Source organism: Numida meleagris, chromosome 16, assembly GCF_002078875.1.
Source record: "Numida meleagris isolate 19003 breed g44 Domestic line chromosome 16, NumMel1.0, whole genome shotgun sequence".
NCBI classification, from domain to species: domain Eukaryota; kingdom Metazoa; phylum Chordata; class Aves; order Galliformes; family Numididae; genus Numida; species Numida meleagris.
This window is the reverse complement of record NC_034424.1, coordinates 9,287,572-9,304,858: the sequence shown is the minus strand read 5'-3', so window position 1 is coordinate 9,304,858 and position 17,287 is coordinate 9,287,572. Positions and strand designations below refer to the sequence as shown.

Here is a 17,287-nt window from a genome sequence, read left to right as displayed (position 1 = left end):
CTGGGGCAGTGATGACGGCCATGGTGGGGCTCAGGCCCAGCAGAATGCAGAGCAGAGGCGGTGCCGGTGCCCACCCTCCAGGATCTGGCTCCACGCAGGACCCCATGCGGCCGGGAACCGCCAGAGCTGGGCCGCGGCCTTGGCGAGGGCCTGTGCAGAGGAAGGTGCCCAAGGCCGCAGGGACGCATTTACCCCCGCAAACACCTCACTTCCAAAATAGCAGACGGGCGGCGTGAGGCCGGGCCTTCCCGGGGGAACAATGCCCGGCGGGAGCGGGAGGAAGCGCTGCGGCCGCCCTGCGCTGCTCCGTCCCCGCCTCACACGGGGCCGAGCCGCGAGCCGCTGCGTGCCGGCCTGGCGGGACCTTGAACCTGCCAGAGATTTATTTTCTCTGACATTGGCATTGCATCGGAACATCTGGCATTCGGCTGATAATTGCTGGGGATCGGGGCGGAAGCTGCCTCTCCAGGCCTGGCTCTTCTACAGAGCTGTGTTTTCGTTACTCTTCTCCTCTCTTCAGCTGCAGAGCACGGAAAAAACAACCCGGGCAGTGCAGCTTGCGGCTCCCACTCCTTCCCCAGGGCTCTGAGCTCCCTCCTGTCCGTGAGGATGCACCCGGGGCCTCTCCCTGCCCTCCCCGCTACGCTGTACCAACCCACGGGGCCAGGGGCCGCAGTTGGGCCTGGGCGTGGACCCGCGGAGCAATGCTACACTGAGCAATAGTGGAGCGCAGCACTGCTGGGGGAGTAAATCCCCACTCTGGGAGGAGAGGTGTCAAAGTGGCCTCACACTGTGGCCGTGTCTCACCACCCATGCAGGGCGATGGAGCCCTCAGCCCCGTGGTGCCTGCAGGCCGGGACAGTGCCGGGGCAGTGTGGGAGGTGGGAAACCCATGGGGCAGAGGCTCTGCCCCACCCACCTCGTCCCCAGTGCATCCCATGCAGTTCTCTGCAGCCCCAGTTCTGCGAGGGCTATGCACCTCAGCTGCCCACTGCTGGGCTCGCTGCCCCATGGCCTGACCCGCCGTGGCCATCCCACAGCCCCCTCCCTCGCGCCGTAAATCAGCGCGGCCCCAACGTGGGCGCTGGTGCGCTACCCTGCCCGCTGTGCCCCCACCTCCCCGCAGTTCCTCTCTCCCAGCGCTTTATCTGCCGCAGAGGTCCCACTTATCTCCCCTGTCACTTTCTAATGCTAGTTTATGGGCAGCATTTTGTAGCTTAATTATGATGTTTTTCAGCATGGTCACGTGGCCACAGAAACCAATAAGGCAACTAAGTTGGTCCACCTCGGCCGAGCCTGGCCCCCGTGGGGAGGAGATTGGCCGCTGTCCTGCACCGGGCGGTGTGCGCAGTCGGACCCACACCTCCCCGGCGGCCGCAGCCCTATAAATCCCCCGGCCCGCCCGCAGCGGGCAGCACTGCCCAGCACCCACAGAGGCTCCTCGAGCTGGAGCTGCTCGCCATCGACACGGAAGAAGGTCTCCTGTGACCCTGGCCCCGTGCGCAGCATAGCGCTGAGTCGCATCGTGGTGAGTACTTGGCAGTGGGGAGCCCCATGGCTGCCTGGGCCCCTTCCCATGCTCTGTGGTTCTTGGGTTTCAGTGACATGGCGGAGGCTGGGGACGCTCGGCAAGGAAGTGGGAGCCATGCATGGGCCTCCGCTTCCCATCTCCATGAGCAGGGGTTGGAGGCACCAGTGCTAACTGTGCCTGGGGACATGCAGGGACACCCAGGGATGCCGAGTGACACCTGGGGGTACACAGGGATGCCTGTCCCTTCTCCAGGCCCCGTGGCTGCAGAACGAGGCCCCGCCATAGCCTCAGCCATGCTGCGCAGAAGCACCAGCTCCAGCTGATGGGACGAGGGGGCGGTGAGCGGAGGCCGCCGAAGGCTCTGGGAGCACAGGCAGTGCTGAGCTGTGTGTCCCTGGCTCCAGCTCCGGCACAGCCCCCGCATCTTGGAGCAAGCTTGGGGGTGGCCGGGGCCCTCATGAGCCCCGCAGCCATTCCTGGGCTCCTCTTTTGGTGGCTCTGAGGCTCACAGAGGCTCCCCTGCAGTGCAGGGCTGCTGCCGAGAGCCTCCGCAGGCAGCAGGAGCGCTCCTTCCCAGCCCAGCCACCCTGCACAGGGGCTGCTCCGCTGCTATTCTTAGCGTGGGCTCCACACCGGGTGGCTCCGGAGCGATCCTCTGCTGAGCCCGCTTCCTGTTTGCCGCACATCCCTGCCAACACTGCTTCCTCCCTGGGGCACCGCAGGCCTCATTGGGTGTGCGGGATGAGCCATAGGGGGTGAGCAGTGTGGGACAATCTGTGTGGGATAGGATGTGCAGATGGGGCGTGCGGGATGGGATGTGTGGGATGAGCCAAGCCCTGCTGCCAGTGCCCTCCCTGCAGCTCCACTGGGCACCAAGTGCCTCGATTTGCAGTGACATGCAGGCAGCAGGACAGAGGGGTGCCTTGAGGAGAGCAGTTTGGCCCTGCAGGACAGGCTGAGCTCCATGCCCGGCTCAGCAGCGGATCCTTGTTCCCTCCATGGCCAAACCCCAGCATGGCAGCTGGGGACAACATCCAGCTTGGAGTGGGCCACTCCTTCTGTCCAAGAGGTGCTGTGCCCCTGGGCACCGTCCTGGTGCAGGACACAGAGCTGGGACTGCCCCCTGCCTCAGTCCCAGCTGGATTTTGGGCTCAATTTGGCCCCGGTCCCTCAGCTGACAGGGTAGGGAGCTGAGCTGGCTGTGTTCACCTGCGAGCAGGAAACTTCCATGCAGGACAAATGCAGCTGATGGATAGAATGTGCTTCTGCGCCGATCTGCCAGGGAATGTTTCATTAAGAGTCCCTAAAAGTGAAGTAATTAATTAAACAGCAGCACTGAATGCGCCACAGGGCAGCACTGGCAGCGCTGCTGTGTGCGGGCGGGCGTCTGATGTCGATGCCGGTGCTGTTCCCGATGGCTGCAGGTGAGGTGCAGAAGGCCGTGCACCCCACGCTCCTCACGCAGGGCTCCATGATCAGCTCCCTGTGGCTGCCGACTGAGGGGGCAATGGGGCTGGTCCGGGCAGAGCTGGGGGTGCGGGGCTCCTGTTAGGGCTGGGGTTAGTTAGAGTTGGGGTTAGGGTTAGAACAGGGGTTAAGGATGCGGTGGTGAGTCCGGTGTGCGGGCAGCAGGAATCCCGCAGACGCTGCAGGCAGCGTCCTGTGCTTGGGTGACACAGCAGCCCCCAGCCCCCTCCTGCGGAGGCACCCTCAGCCCGGGGCTCCCCTCGGCCCACAGCCGCCCCCGGCCGCAGCCCCCGGCGGCGTCCCGCTCCCCTCCTGCCCTGCCCCCGGGCTGCAGGGTCCCTGCAGGTCCCTCCTCCCCAGCCCGGCCCCAGCCGCCCGCCGCCCGCTCTCCCAGAGGAGGTTCCCCATCCCCCGGGGGGCTGGCCGCCCGCCCGCACCCGCATGGAGATGCTCTTCCAGGCGCTATAAAGGGCTCTGGCTCCGGCACCTGCGCTCGGGCTCCGCCGCGCCGCTCTCCCGCTCCGCACCCGGCGCAGGGCTCGGGGCCGCCCGGTGCCGCCCCTCCGGCCCCGCTGACCCGCCCGTCCCGCAGCAGGGCCGCCGGCGGGGATGGACTATTCCTATGATGAGGACCTGGACGAGCTGTGTCCGGTCTGCGGGGACAAGGTCTCCGGGTACCACTACGGGCTGCTCACCTGCGAGAGCTGCAAGGTAGGAGCCGCCGGGCGGCGGGCAGAGGGGCCGGGTAGGGAGCGGAGGGGGGGCACGGCCGGGGCCGGGGCAGAGGAGCCTCCCGCGGGCCGCCCCCCGCCCGCTTTCGTTGGCGGCGATTCACCGCTCGGCGGCGGGACGGGAGCGCGGCGGGAGCCGGGCAGGGGGCGGCGGGGCCGGTGCCGGGAGTGGGTACAGGGTGCGGGCTGATGCGGGCTGATGCGGGGTGCCGGTGCCGACGCATCCCCGCCGTTGGCCGCCGCAGGGCTTCTTCAAGAGGACGGTGCAGAACAACAAGCACTACACCTGCACGGAGAGCCAGAACTGCAAGATCGACAAGACCCAGAGGAAGCGCTGCCCCTACTGCCGCTTCCAGAAGTGCCTGACCGTGGGGATGCGCCTGGAAGGTACCGCGGGGCGGCCCGGGCGGGGGGGTGGGTGCTGTGCCCCCGCCGCGGTCGCGCTGTCCCCGGCGGCCCCCGGGCCGGGAATCGCCGCGGCGGCTCCGATTCCGTTTTTCCTCGCCAAGTTAACGAAAAATTCGTTTTGTCGCCCCGTATTCTGCTTTTCGTTTCTTTGTTTTTGTTTTGTTTCTCCTGCGTTTTGGCTGCCGGGGCTTCAACTTTCCGGGACAGTCTTTGCTTGGCAGAACGTTGGGAAATAGCTTAGAAATTGTTGTTTTCCTTAATCGCACAATTCCAGAAGCCGAGACTTAAGGAAAACGTTAGATCTTGTGAGACTGCCACGAAAACTGCAGGAGCCCCTCCGCAAATCAGCTTTTTCTCTCTGCGCGGTGACATGCCCGGCGCCCCGCGTCGCAGCGCCGAGCCCCACCGCGCCGTGACGGCCGGGCTCTGATGTCCCCGAGCCCTACGCCGGGATTTCTGCCGCGCTTAGCACAAGCAAAGAGCGCTGAGGACCCGCTGCTGGCAAACGAGGATAGGAAATCCCCCACCTGTGCCCGCTCCCCCGGCCTCTTCTTCCCCGCACGCGGCTGCAGCGGGCGCGTGGCTCCTCTCGTGCCCGAGGCAGCAGCCGGGCTGCTCCGCGCCGTGCGGCGGCTCTGGGCTCCGGGCTCGCGGCAGGTGCTGGGAGCGAGGGGAGGCAGCTGCGGCGTTTGTGTCTCCGGGGTGGGGACGGGAACACTCTGTTTTCTTATTTTGGGCAGTTTTCGTCTGGTGGAGCCGACCCGGCCCCGTGCTCTGCCCGGGCTGCGGCAGCCCGCTCACCCCTTTCCGTTTATCTCCTCGCTGCTCACCGCAGCAGCTCATCGAGGAGGAGGCACCCGCAGGCGGACGGCGTTCCCGTGGGACTCTTTTGTGTTAAAAACGCGAGCCCACCTTGCCTTTGTAATCGGTCTTTCTCAGTCAGGGAATCTGAGCTACACGGGGAATCTTCCAGCAAGATGGGACAAAATCTAGCGGGGTTTCAGAACAGATCCAGTCCTGAAATGGAAAAGTGGAGCAGGAGGGAACGGGAAAGCCCCTTCCCTCTTTGTGCTCATGCTTCGGGAGTGAAGGAGGGGATCAGTGTTTGCCCGGGGAAGGTTCTGTGTGAACATCTCCCGCGTGTACAGGGATGGGCTCTGCTCCCTGGCCATTGCCCTACCCGGCCTCAGAGCGTGGGGGAAAAACAGTACATTATTTGGAGGGTGGGGGAGATTTGCACTCTCAGCACACTGCAGTGCAGACGGGGGTGCAGGCTGGGACCCAGGGCTGCGGGTGGAGGTCTGGCACAGCCGGTGCTGTAAGTGATGCACCCCGAAGGCAACAGGGCTCTCACAGCCCGAGCAGAGCCACCCCACTATCCAGGCATCTCATTATCCAGGCATCCCAATATCCAGGCACCCCAGTATCGAGGCATCCTTGCATTGCATGGCTGGAGATGCTGTTTCCATGAATAAAGAACGAGGGAGGAAGCTCAGAGCAGTTCCCCGGGGAGCACATTCCTGCTTTCCTGCAGATACCGCTCCCGGCCGTGCTGCCGCCCCTCCAGCCTGAGTGGGGAAAGTCTGGGGGCTTGCAGCATCCGCGGGGCACACGGGCAAAGGGAGGCAGAGGAAGGAGAGGGGCACAGAACAGAGCAGCCTGCTCTCATGGGCTACGAACCTGCCCAGGGGCTGTTCCCTTCCACGCGGGGCCGCGCGGTGCTTGCTGGCTCACTCCCCTCTCGGCTGCCGGGGCTGTGCGGGTGGGCTGGCGGCTGCTGTGCCGGGGCCAAGCTTGTGCTGCAGAGAAGCACCTGCTTGGGTGACACATTCTTGGGTTTAACTCGAGGCTCGGAGCAGCCTCTGCTGCGCTGCTGCAGCCGGCAGGGTGGTGGGGAGCGGGGCAGTGGGGAGAGATCTGGGAGATGGGAGAGAATTGCAGAAGGCAGCAGAGACTGTGCTGCCCTGAAGGAAATCCCAGGGCTGATCCGGGCTCGGGGGCTGTGAAAATGAAAGCAGCATCAGGGCCCCTAATCTGCCTGAACTCCTGGGGCTCCGCTCCATGCTCTTTACCTCCGTGCATTTCATAGACTCGAGCATGTCTTCCTCCCTCACCATTCCTGGAGCTGCTGAGGTGCAGCATACCCTAACCCGCAGCACAGCTCTCTGGTCTGGGGTCCCACTGCCCCCGGCTCCATCGGTCCCTGCCCCCCACCCCCTGGTCCAGCTCTGCTCACCACAGCTCTGCTCCTCTGCCCACAGCCGTGCGCGCAGACCGGATGCGCGGCGGGAGGAACAAGTTTGGGCCCATGTACAAGCGGGACCGTGCCTTAAAGCAGCAGAAGAAAGCGCTGATCCGCGCCAATGGCTTCAAGCTGGAGACCGTGCCACAGATCGTGTCACCTGTGCAGAACGACTACGGGCTGTCCTCCACCATCCACAGCATCCATGCCATGGCCAAGACACTGCCGCCCAACCCCGCTGCCCTGACGCCCGCCGACTACGAGCGCGGCCCCTACGGGACCCCCTCCCTCACCATGACTGTGCCCGGCCACACGCCGCTCTCTGGCTACCACTACTCCTCTTTCCCCAGCCGCGCCATCAAGTCTGAGTACCCCGACCACTACAGTGCCGCGCATGAGGCCGTGCCCGCCTACGCGTACCCGGAGACCTACCCCAGCAGCTCCCCACCCGACATCCCTGAGGTCATCCTGAAGCTGCTGCAGCTGGAGCCCGACGAGGCGCAGGTGAAGGCACGCATCCTGGCCTGCCTGCAGCAGGAGCAGGGCAAGGGCCGGCACGAGAAGCTCAGCACCTTCGGCCTCATGTGCAAGATGGCCGACCAGACGCTATTCTCCATCGTGGAGTGGGCGCGGAGCTGCATCTTCTTCAAGGAGCTGGAGGTAGGGCTGGGCGGCGGGGGCCGGGGGCCAGCGCAGGACGGATGGGGGCTGCAGTGTGCCAACATGGGGCAGGCAGGGGTGCGGGGGTCCGGCTGAGCACCAGAGCGGTCCCCGCCGGTGACATGGGGCTCGCGTGTCCGATGATCACGGCAGCGGGGGGTGTGGAGGCAATCGCAGGCAGAGTGAGCGCGGTGTCAAGCTGAAGATATAATTGAAAAACGCAACGTTGAGGAATTACGGTTGAGACAATTCTCTCCTCTGTCTTTGGGAGGAAAATCGATGCTGTCAGGCGGGTGCCCGCCAGCAGACAGCAGGGATGGGGCGAGAGCCCTTACACCTCCCAGCCCCACGAGAACTGGGGCCAGCGGTGGGGGGGAGCAGAGCTGGGGCAGCCCAGCTGCTCTCAGCCATTTCTGTTTATAGCCCAGGTTGACCAAAGATCCCAAACTGTTGCAAAACCAGGAGATGCATTTTGCAATGCGGCCAAAGAGAGCTGAGCTGCAGGCGGGGAGATGTAGTGCCTTCCCCGCGCTGCCCCATATCGGCCCATCCCGCTGCCGTGGGACCGGGCCCCATGCGGGGGCCGCAGGGCAGTCCTCGTGCCCAAAATAGCCCCTGCCTGCACAGAACAGTGTCCGGAAGGCACTCCGTGGGGCTGGGTCGGGCTCCTTTCAATCGTATCAGTGTCCAGCCTGGATTTTGGGAACAGGGTGGCTGTTGTTTTGCAGGAGATATTATAAACAGTGTAAATGCAGATCTCAGCTGCATGGCCACGTAGCCTTGTAATGCTATTGTCTTTCCGACTGCACCACGAGAATGGGCTGTTTCTGTGTGAATCCACCTCTGAGGGGTCCGGGCAAGAGGGCCAGAGCTCTCACCTGGGTGCAAGGCAGCTCCACAGCCCCACGGCTGCTCCCTCCCCTGCACAGTGCATCAGGGCGCGGCAGGGCAGTAAATGAACTCCTGCTAGTGCCGACTTTATGGTTTCACCCTAAAGCCTGTGAGCACAGTGTAAAAGCGCAGCCTCAGGGATCGATGGCCGTAACATGGGCAGTCCCCACTGCAAAGCCAGGGCTCCTCAGGGCAGGGACACTGTGGCACCCCACCCCTGGAAATGGCCACATGAAGGTGGCTGCTGCTGTACCAGCCAGGGAAGGGAAGCTAGCGGCTGTGAGGTGTCAGGCAAAGCACTGGTGTTGCACCAGGCACCGTGCTGGGCATTGTACCAGGCACACCAGCATCGCACTGATACTGCACCAGCATTGCACCAGCCTGCTGCTGGTACCCCCCCAGCCAGCGGGTCCCAACAATGTGCTGCTGCAGAGCGGACCCTTTGCCACCACCTCCAGGGGACGACTGCAGCTGGGGGCGTTGGGGAGACCCCCCCTCCTGCGCCCTGGGAAGGACGCGGGGGGAGAGGGGCGAGCGGCCTCTTGACATCAGCTCACGCGCCACGTCCGCCCGCCAGCGCGGGGCAGCCAGATTGAAAACAGATTTAACTTCCCAGATATATCGTTTCATTTAAGGGCCAGTAATTCTGTCAGTCTGCCACTGACAAACGAGGGTCCCCATGCCAATCCGCCGCGAGACTGATGTCGCCGCGTTCATCTTGTGTCACCAGGCGGAGAATTACGGACTGCGCTGGCCTTCGGAGGCAAGACTAATAATGCTGCGCGGCAGAGGGGGATTTGGGGGCCCTCTGTTTATCGAGGGCCGGCCACAGAGCCGCGGCGCGAGGCCACGCGGGCGGAGGTGGAAGAGGTCAGCACTGACGCCCATAAATACGAACTTTAACTGAGGCTAGATGAGATGTGTCAGGGCTGAGGGAAGATTTGCAGCGGCTCTTCAGGAAGAAAAATATGGGCCGGGGGTGAAATATATTTTGTTGGGTTGTGAGTCTCAGGCAACTTTGTCCTTTCAGATGTAATTTTTTTATATATATATGAGGAGAGAGATGTGGATGCACACACTTGTACACACTTTGTGTCTGCATGAGGTTCATTTTGTATACCAACACTGGCGGTCCAGTTTAGATCGGTGATGCTGCTCTGTGCACATATAAATGTGCACACATCATGCAGTGACCTTTGGGTTGGGATGAGCAGCCAGGAACGTGCAACAAAATGCTGTGGCTCCAGCCTGAGGCTACCCAAAGCCCAGTGCGTGGGCACATGGGTACATGGCGAGGGGCACAGTGGCCGGCCCCTGTCCCCGCAGCAAGTTTCCCTCGCTCCTTGGGAGCGATCTGGGAGCTCCCGCTTGTCCCATATGCAGTCGGCTGCTCCGCTGCCTCTAGCACACATGGGTCACGTTGACCCCATCTCCTGGCCAACAGCCAGCGCGTTTTTGGCAGATTTAAAATCTCCTTCTGGCGGTGGATGCAGCAGCGATGTTCAGCATCCTATGCACTGGGGTAAATGTGACCGCTTCCTGCAGCCATGTGCTCCCGCAGTGACGCAGGGAAGGGGCAGCAGCCTGGGGCTGAGCACGGCTCCGTGGGCGCACCACGCTCAGTGGTTTCTGCTTTGCGCTGCCCATTGTGGTGGTGTCAGGGCAGGGGAGGGAGGCCTGCATCTGGCCGCTCACACCTTGTGTGGGGTTTTATTGCGGTGATGGTGGATGGTAAATCCACTTTTGCACTTCCCAGCTGCAGCGGTGACAGCTCATGCTCGCACCCAGGAGATCAGGGTGTGCCCACGGGGACAGCCCTGCACCGGGGTCCCAGGCTCCTTGGGGAACCGCCTGCCCCTGGCAGCCCCACTTATTGTAGGGTAATGGAATTTTCCGTTGGTCACAGTCTGCCATCTCAGAAAGGCCTTTTCTGTGGTGGCTGTGCCGTGTGAACACTCACCTCAAGCGAGGAGCGCTTCACTGCCACGTTTTGTGAATGGGATAAATGCTTTCTTCAAAAAATAAAGGTCACCTCTTAAAGACAGCTTGCATCAGGTCCTCCATGCAGCACTCTGCTGAAAAGCCTTGACATTAAAAGAGGAAAATCCCTTGCTTAACTTTTGCAGGCAAGCAGGGTGTGAGCCGCTTCACCAAAGGACCGACCGCCTCCGGACAGCCGCATGTAATGAGCCCCTCCTTGGCCACGGGTGCTGTGGGGCATGGGGCTGTGGGGCACGAGGCCATGGGGGAGATGCTTTTGGCTGCCCCGTGTGAGTGTGGGGTTGGCTGCGTGGTGAGGGATGGAGCTGGGGGCTGGCGGCATGGTGGGGATGTGCTGGAACTGCCCACAGAGGTGGGGAGAAGGTAGTTAGCAATTGTTCAAGGAAAGAACGAAGATCTCAAGATTGTTTAGATGTTTCCTTTTGGAAAAGTTTTGTTGTTTTTTTTTTTTAAAGCCATTTTTAGTGCAAAACCCTCAGTCTGTCCCGTCTGGAGCTCGTCCCAACGAGGAATGAGGCACAGGAAGGAGGTTACAAAACAACACCGTGAGACTGAACGCAGGGCTCAGCACGGCCGCGTGCGGTGGGGTGGGAGCTGGGCTCTGCTGGGAGCCCAGATCCTTGCGCTGCTGCACTGTCTCAGGACAAGGGTCACCCAGGATGCACATCTCCCATTTGTTTTGATGCAGGATGAGCTTTTCCCCAGTTCTTTGTGCAGCAGCTGGGCAGAACCCTCTGTCTGCCTGTGCTCTGTTCGGCACCGCTTCTGGGCGACTCCGCTGCTTCCTGCTGCACATTGCTCCCATGTTCATCCCCAAAGCCCCCAAAATGCATCCCGGCAGCCCCTGGGGGTGCTAGCATGGGATCCATAAAGCTCTTTCTCATCCTATTTCTATTCCCTTTGCAATCTCCCAGCAGTTGTTTATTGCAGCCTCTTCAGCCAAACGATGGCATTATCCAGCTCTATGTTACCGCATCTGTCTTCCTTCCATCAACAGCAGAGAGCACAATGGCACTGCAGAGCTCTCCAGGTGGTGCTGGGGCAGAGGTGACTGCGGTTACCCCATCCTCAGACATGGGGACAGCGGCTTTGGTGCTGCTCACACCCTAAGGCATCGCTGGGCCTGGGCTGGGCACGGCTCTGCCTTGTGCCACGTGCACCCATCCCTGGGGCTGGCTCACCCGCCATCCACCTGGCACTGCCTCTAGCCCCAGCTCTCCAGGGAGACTCTGGGAAGTTTGGGCACTTTGCCTCCCTGGGTTGAACTTCTTAGCAGGGGCGTTTTCAGGCACTTCTTTGCAAACCTGGTTGTGCAAACATAGCTGCACACACTTAGAGCTGTGAACATTTCTTACAGCTGCACGCACAGCTGTGCACACCCAACCGGCTCATGGCTGTGTGCATGGGTGTGTGAAGGTGCAGGCAGCTGAGCATGCTGTGGGTGTGCCGGGGTTCGAGTGCTGCCTACTCCTCCCCCAGACCTGCCCTGGGAGGACAGACGCTCCGTTCCTGCAGTCTGGAAGCAGCCCAGAGCAGCCCGCAGACACAGGGCCTTTGTGCAGCCCCGTCAGGCCGCAGGGATGCGGCCAATGGCTGTTTTGTTAAAGATGTGTGCACGGCTCTGCGAGATTCCTGCTGTGCGGAGGCAAGGCAGTGCTGATAAGGGACAGCCAGTGCCAACAGGACGCAGACGTGTGTGGGTGAGGGTTTGGGACGTACTTTGTGGATACGGTGTGTGCAGGGCTTCCATTGGTGGGGACAGATTATTGAAAAGTGATTCTTTAGCTGGGCAGCGCAGGGAGGGGGCTCCTGGGAAGGCAGCAGTGCACTGTAGTTTCCTGCTGTGAGCACTCCCCACCTGTGGCCCTTTGGGGGGTGGCCTCATGGATCTGCCCCCCCTTGGGCAGAGCTTTGCTGGGCCTCAGGCACCTCACGTGGCCACTGTATTGCTCCAGTGCACTGCTCTCACTGCACCCACGCGGTGCCACGCTAAGCACAGCACTCATGGCCCTGTGGGATGGGTGCAGGCACTGGGACCAACTGCAGTGCAGCCAAGGCCCCGCAGCACGTCTGGGTGCTGGTGCCAGCAGCACAGCTCTGCTCTCTTGCAGGTGGGAGACCAGATGAAGCTGCTGCAGAACTGCTGGAGCGAGCTTCTGGTGTTCGACCACGTGTACCGGCAGCTGCAGCATGGCAAGGAGCACAGTGTGCTGCTGGTCACCGGGCAGGAGGTGAGCGTGGGGCTGCACCGCAGTGAGGAGCGGGGGGACTGCCGTCTCCCTTCTGACCTTGCTCCTTCCACTGGTTTGTGGAGGGCACATGGTGGGGTGGGCGTGGGGCCCCATTCTTGATGCTGTCCCTCCTGCAGGTGGATCTGTCGGCAGTGGCGGTGCAGGCGGGCTCCATCCTGCACTCCCTGGTGCTGCGGGCGCAGGAGTTGGTCCTGCACCTGCACTCACTGCAGGTGGACCGGCAGGAGTTCGTCTGCCTCAAGTTCCTGATCCTCTTCAGCCTTGGTGAGTGGGGACCGTGTGTGGGGGCAGTGGGCAGTGAGGGCAGCGTCTGTGCCCGCAGATGGGCAGAGGGGGGACGAAGAGGCTTTGGTGCGGCACTGGGAACAAGGGCTGAGGCATCGCCGCTACCCTTCCCTGTGCACCTGGAGCTTTGGGGGCTGTTCCTGCTCCACTGTGGCTGTGGAGGATGCTGCATCCCCAGTCCCATGAGCAGAGCCTGTTTTGGTCACTCGCCTGGTGCAGGGAAAGCAACGGCTGATAGTGCCCTGCAAACTGCCGTGCTGGCAGAGGCGGCCGCAGGGGACGGCCCTATCTCCCAGGATGTGCGTCAGCAGCACCCAGGCAGCGGCTGCACGCTGCTTCTGATTAGGCCCTGCCCGGAGCCTGCGGTCGGCCGAGGCGGTGTGTTCACACGGTCGCTCCTCACCCAGACAAAACACATGGAGCCGCAGCTGAGCCCACCCGGCCCGGCCCGGCCCTGCTGCCCCCGTGGCTGCACCCGCTGCCGCTGTGCAGGGACGTGACGCATCACCCCAAGGAGGGCAGCCCGTGCTGTGCTGCGGCCCGGTGCCTTCGTGCCCTCTGCCACCACCACCTGCTTGGTGCCGTCCCAGCGGGAGCTCCCACCTCCCGGTACAGAGCCGCCAGGGGCTCAGCTCTCTGCCGTGCTGCCGCCTCGCACCTCCGCTACCGCCTGGCTTCACGCCGCGCCAGCTGCAGCTAATTGTGCCCAGAGAGAGTCAACAGATGGGCCCCTGCAGCGCGTGGGTTCTGGGGAGAAATGAACATCTCTGTCCCATCCCCGTCCCAATCTCAGAGTGCGGTTTGCTGAGGACATCCCCGGGCAGCAGCAGATCCCTGGCAGCCCCTTGCCACACAGCTGGTCCCCCCTGCAGCTGCAGCATCTCCTCCTCCCAAGGCGTTCTTTTTTCTCTGGAGCTGTTTTGAAATCCAGAGAAACCAGATATGGCGACTCGCTATTTCAACAGTGATAAGGTGTGGCACAAACAGTGCTTGGGAAATGAAGGAACTGGGGAGGGGGCCATGCCCCACTGCTGCCCCATGGGTTCTGCAGGAGCATGACCGGACAGTCCTCCAACGCTACCCTGTCCCCGGCCCCACCCCTGTCCCCATTTCTGTCCCTAATCCCCATCCCTGTCTCCCATCCCTATCCCCAGTCCCTGTCCCCATCCCTCCTGGCAGCGAGCAGGGCAGCATCCTCCCAGGCACTGGCGGTTGGAGCACTGCTCTCAGCCCAGGATTCCTCATCCCCAGAGCAGCAGCTTTCAGGGAGGGCGTGGAATAAAACAGCAGTGTTTTCCCAGACATTATTTTGCCCCAAATTCAACTTTTTCTCTCCATATTGCAGAGCTCACTTGGAGTAATTTGCCCTTCTCAGGCTCAGCTGTAGAGGATGGGATTGTGTATTATGTTCAGGATGTAATTGCCTTTAACAAGAGAATTTCCACATTTACCACTCTGCCACAGCACAATCAAAGCCAAGCCCCACTCACAAGAGCTGCCATTTGAGTTCTAAATAGATTTCTCTCCTGAGCAGGTAAAGAGATTTAATTAAAATTAGGGCTTCTCAAAATAGCAATATTTATGAGGACGGCACAGGTTAGCTTTGTTCTACAGAAGGGCTTAATAGAGCCTTAATGGATTGACCTATCATTCGATTTCATGACTTACATTCATGAAGCAGCTACTCTTGGGGAGGGGAGGAAGAGAGGCTTTTATAGCCCACATTCCCTTAAGCGTTTGCAATTTATCAGCAGCTTCTCCCAAACAAAAGGAGCTGTGAATAGGAAGAACACTTGAGGGCATAGAAATAATCCCAGGCATATCTGTATGTGTGATGGGAGGCTTTGTCACAGGACAGTCTTTGCAACTGCTGCAGTGTCGCTAAATGAAGTGAGTCAATGTTATTTGGACAACATTCTTTATTCCTTGCAGGAATGAAAAGATTATTCAAATATTCAATTAAACAGTGAATAGGGTCTTTCAGAGAACCAGGTGAGTTCATCGAGTAGAACTAGCTATTGTTGAGCCAACTCAGGGGATAGATTTGACATTTATCAATATAACTTCTTTTTTTTTAATGACATGCACAATAACCTTATGCAGATAAAGAGATTTCATAACAACAACCTCGAGTAGAAGGGAGATGGCCACAATAGGACCAAATGTGCCACAGGAGTTAAAAGGGAAGGGTGATCTGATAAGTGCCGGGCATACCCCGCAGGGCTGCAGCCCTCACTGCGCAGTGCCCGGCTGGCCCCGGCCGTGGAGGCTGAGAACCCCGGGCCCTGTGGCCCTCCGCCACCAGCACCATGAACCGCTCTCCAGAGAGCTGCTTGGCTCTTGGCATATCCGTGGCCTGCTGGGCTCCAAACCAAGTTCAGCTCCCTCTTTTGGGGGGCAAAAGCCCCAGATAAGCCACAGAACCCCACCGCTTTGCTGCTTGGATCTGAGGGCTCCACACAGCCAGGCTGTGTCCAAGCTGCAAACCCATACCTGAGTGTGGACGCATCAGGAGCTGGCAGCACGGCAAGCAGCAAGTCAGGCACCCAAGCTGCAGCACCAGCATTGGTACCGTGGGCACTCAGGTCCAAATGGGAAGGACTGTGGGGACGGTCCCTCCCGATGCACTCAGCACAGTGTGGTCAGTGCCTGCACCTGGCACTGCTTCACTCCCCCCGTCTCACTCTCTTGTAGATGTGAAGTACCTGGAGAACCACACACTGGCTAAGGATGCTCAGGAGAAGGCCAATGCAGCACTGCTGGAGTACACGGTATGCCACTACCCGCACTGCACGGACAAGTTCCGGCAGCTGCTGCTGCGGCTGACCGAGGTCCGGGCGCTGAGCATGCAGGCGGAGGAGTACCTGTACCACAAGCACCTGAGCGGAGAGGTGCCCTGCAACAACCTCCTCATCGAGATGCTGCACGCCAAGCGGACTTGAGCACAGTTCCTGCATGGACTCTGCAGGGCCCCACGCAGCGATGGGGCAGGACACGCACCTGGGACCACCTCTCCGCCCCACGCCTCTCAGTGATGCTATTTAACCCGTGCTAGTGGAAGGTCCCAGACGATTTATTTTAATACATGGTAAGGACAGTTAATGGTCACAGGGACATGAGCTCAACAGTTGGACTGCCCTGCCAGCACTGCGGCCCCTCAGCCCCTGCACAGCCACTGCCCAACCCGCTGCCTGACCCAGCCGTGCGATGTGAGCAGGGGGAAAGCCTGTCCTGGCTTTGCTCCCATTTCTGCTCCTCTCCTGCCATCCATGCACTCTGTCTCTCCACCACTGCCCTCCCGCTGCCCAGCCTGCCCTGTCTGGGACCTCTGGTGTACAGGGCATGGGAAGAAGTGGGCTGAAATCCCTCCAGGCTGTGGGGTTTCTCTTTGCCCTGGCACCGGCACAGTGGCAGGGGATTTCCACAGCAGCAAAGCTGATCCCTGGGGCTAAGAGACTCACTCCTGTCTGCCACAGAGTCACTGCCTGCTCAGCACTAAGCAGGGCACTGCTGACCCTCAGCTGGCTCTGTTTTCTTAGCACTTGCCAGTGCCATGGCAAGAATTAGGGTTTTACAGCCCTTGGCAGCAGCAGTGCTCAAATACCACCCATGTCTGGGCTCTGCTCATGTCCAGGATGGCAAGGCTTTGTGCAGAGGCTCCAAGAGTCAGTGCTGGAGACAGGGACTCGTCGCTGGGACACTTCAGCTCCCCTGCAGTGGGCAGGAGAGGAGGCAGAGGCAGTGGCAGGAGCCCATGGCCCAGGCAGATTCCCAGAGCTCACTCTGGCCACCAGCCGTGCCCATGTGATGCTGGGGAGCGGCCAAGGGGCAGGACAGGGACAGGGATGGGCACCATCTCCTCGCTGCCCACAGGTGGTGCTGGTGGAGGCGGCACTGCAGGCGGCAGAGCAGGAGGGATGCTCAGGGCCAGGCCTCATGCTGTGGGCATTGGGACAGTTGCAGCAGCACGTGCCAGCACGTGCCCAGGGCTGCGGCTGGTGGCCCTAGCAGCACCTCCGACACTTGGGCAAGGAGGAACCAGAAGGGCCAGCACTGCTTTGTCCCCAGGTGACAGCAGTACACTGAAGCCACACAGATGCCGGCTCTCCTCCCACACTGGGCTGAAGCTCAGCAGGGCAGCACAGAGGCTCCAGCACAGCCTCCTCCTGCCCCATGCTGTGTCCTCGTGGGTGCCCAGCACATGGCCCCACCAGCTCTGCTGCGGGGTTTGGTTCAGGTGTTTTCTCCACTGTCTCATTTGGAGGGGACACTCGCACGCTGCAGCTCCGCACAGCGCCGGGGCTTGAGGAGCTCTCGTGCTGCCACCCACCAACCCCAACTTGTTAGATACAGAAGAGCATGTTTGTTTTTGCTTTTCAACGTTTGTGCATTTTCCTCCTGAAGTCTGTGGTTCAGTTTCACCTTCTTCTTTCTGTGAACTTAAAGAACTGGAGAAAATGGTTTGGGAGGTAAAAGATATTTTATTTTCAGAAAATGAAAAGTGTCCTTAAGTGTCTCTCTCTCTCTCTCATCCTTTCCTCTCTCCCATCCCTCTCCTCCTTCTCTCCCGACCCTTCCTTCCCAGGCAGGAGGTTATTAACTTCCATGTCAGGAGTAAACCACTGTAATAAATTTTGCAGTTCATTTAAGAAGGCAGACGTTGTCTTTTTTCATTGTATTTCTGACACTCCCTCCTGGTGCCACCCCTCCTCCCGGCCCCAGGGCAGCACACAGTCCCCCAACCCCCATCCCGTGGGACCCTCAGGGCACTGCAGGAGGGGACCACTACTGTGGCTGAATAGGAGGGCACCAGTGACTC

General features: G+C 60.9%; 1 protein-coding gene across 2 annotated transcripts; it reads left to right on the top strand.

Moving 5' to 3' along the window:
- NR5A1 (nuclear receptor subfamily 5 group A member 1) lies at positions 1,324-17,117 on the top strand. Of its 2 annotated transcripts, none has more exons than XM_021413787.1 (7): positions 1,324-1,528; positions 3,594-3,709; positions 3,975-4,116; positions 6,399-7,039; positions 12,043-12,162; positions 12,300-12,447; positions 15,163-15,410. In XM_021413787.1, exons 2-7 carry the CDS (start codon positions 3,608-3,610, stop codon positions 15,408-15,410), a joined length of 1,401 nt encoding a protein of 466 aa, XP_021269462.1. In that variant the 5' UTR covers positions 1,324-1,528; positions 3,594-3,607. The 2 variants fall into 2 exon arrangements, with proteins under 2 accessions (XP_021269462.1, XP_021269461.1); XM_021413786.1 differs by having other exon boundaries at positions 1,328-1,528; positions 3,591-3,709; positions 15,163-17,117.

Bases quoted from the DNA above. Each gene is read 5' to 3' on its own strand.
- NR5A1 (XM_021413786.1), top strand. From the start codon at position 3,608: ATGGACTATTCCTATGATGAGGACCTGGACGAGCTGTGTCCGGTCTGC. The intron at 3,710-3,974 runs GTAGGAGCCGCC...TGGCCGCCGCAG, and splicing joins TCACCTGCGAGAGCTGCAAG to GGCTTCTTCAAGAGGACGGT. The intron at 7,040-12,042 runs GTAGGGCTGGGC...GCTCTCTTGCAG, and splicing joins TCTTCTTCAAGGAGCTGGAG to GTGGGAGACCAGATGAAGCT.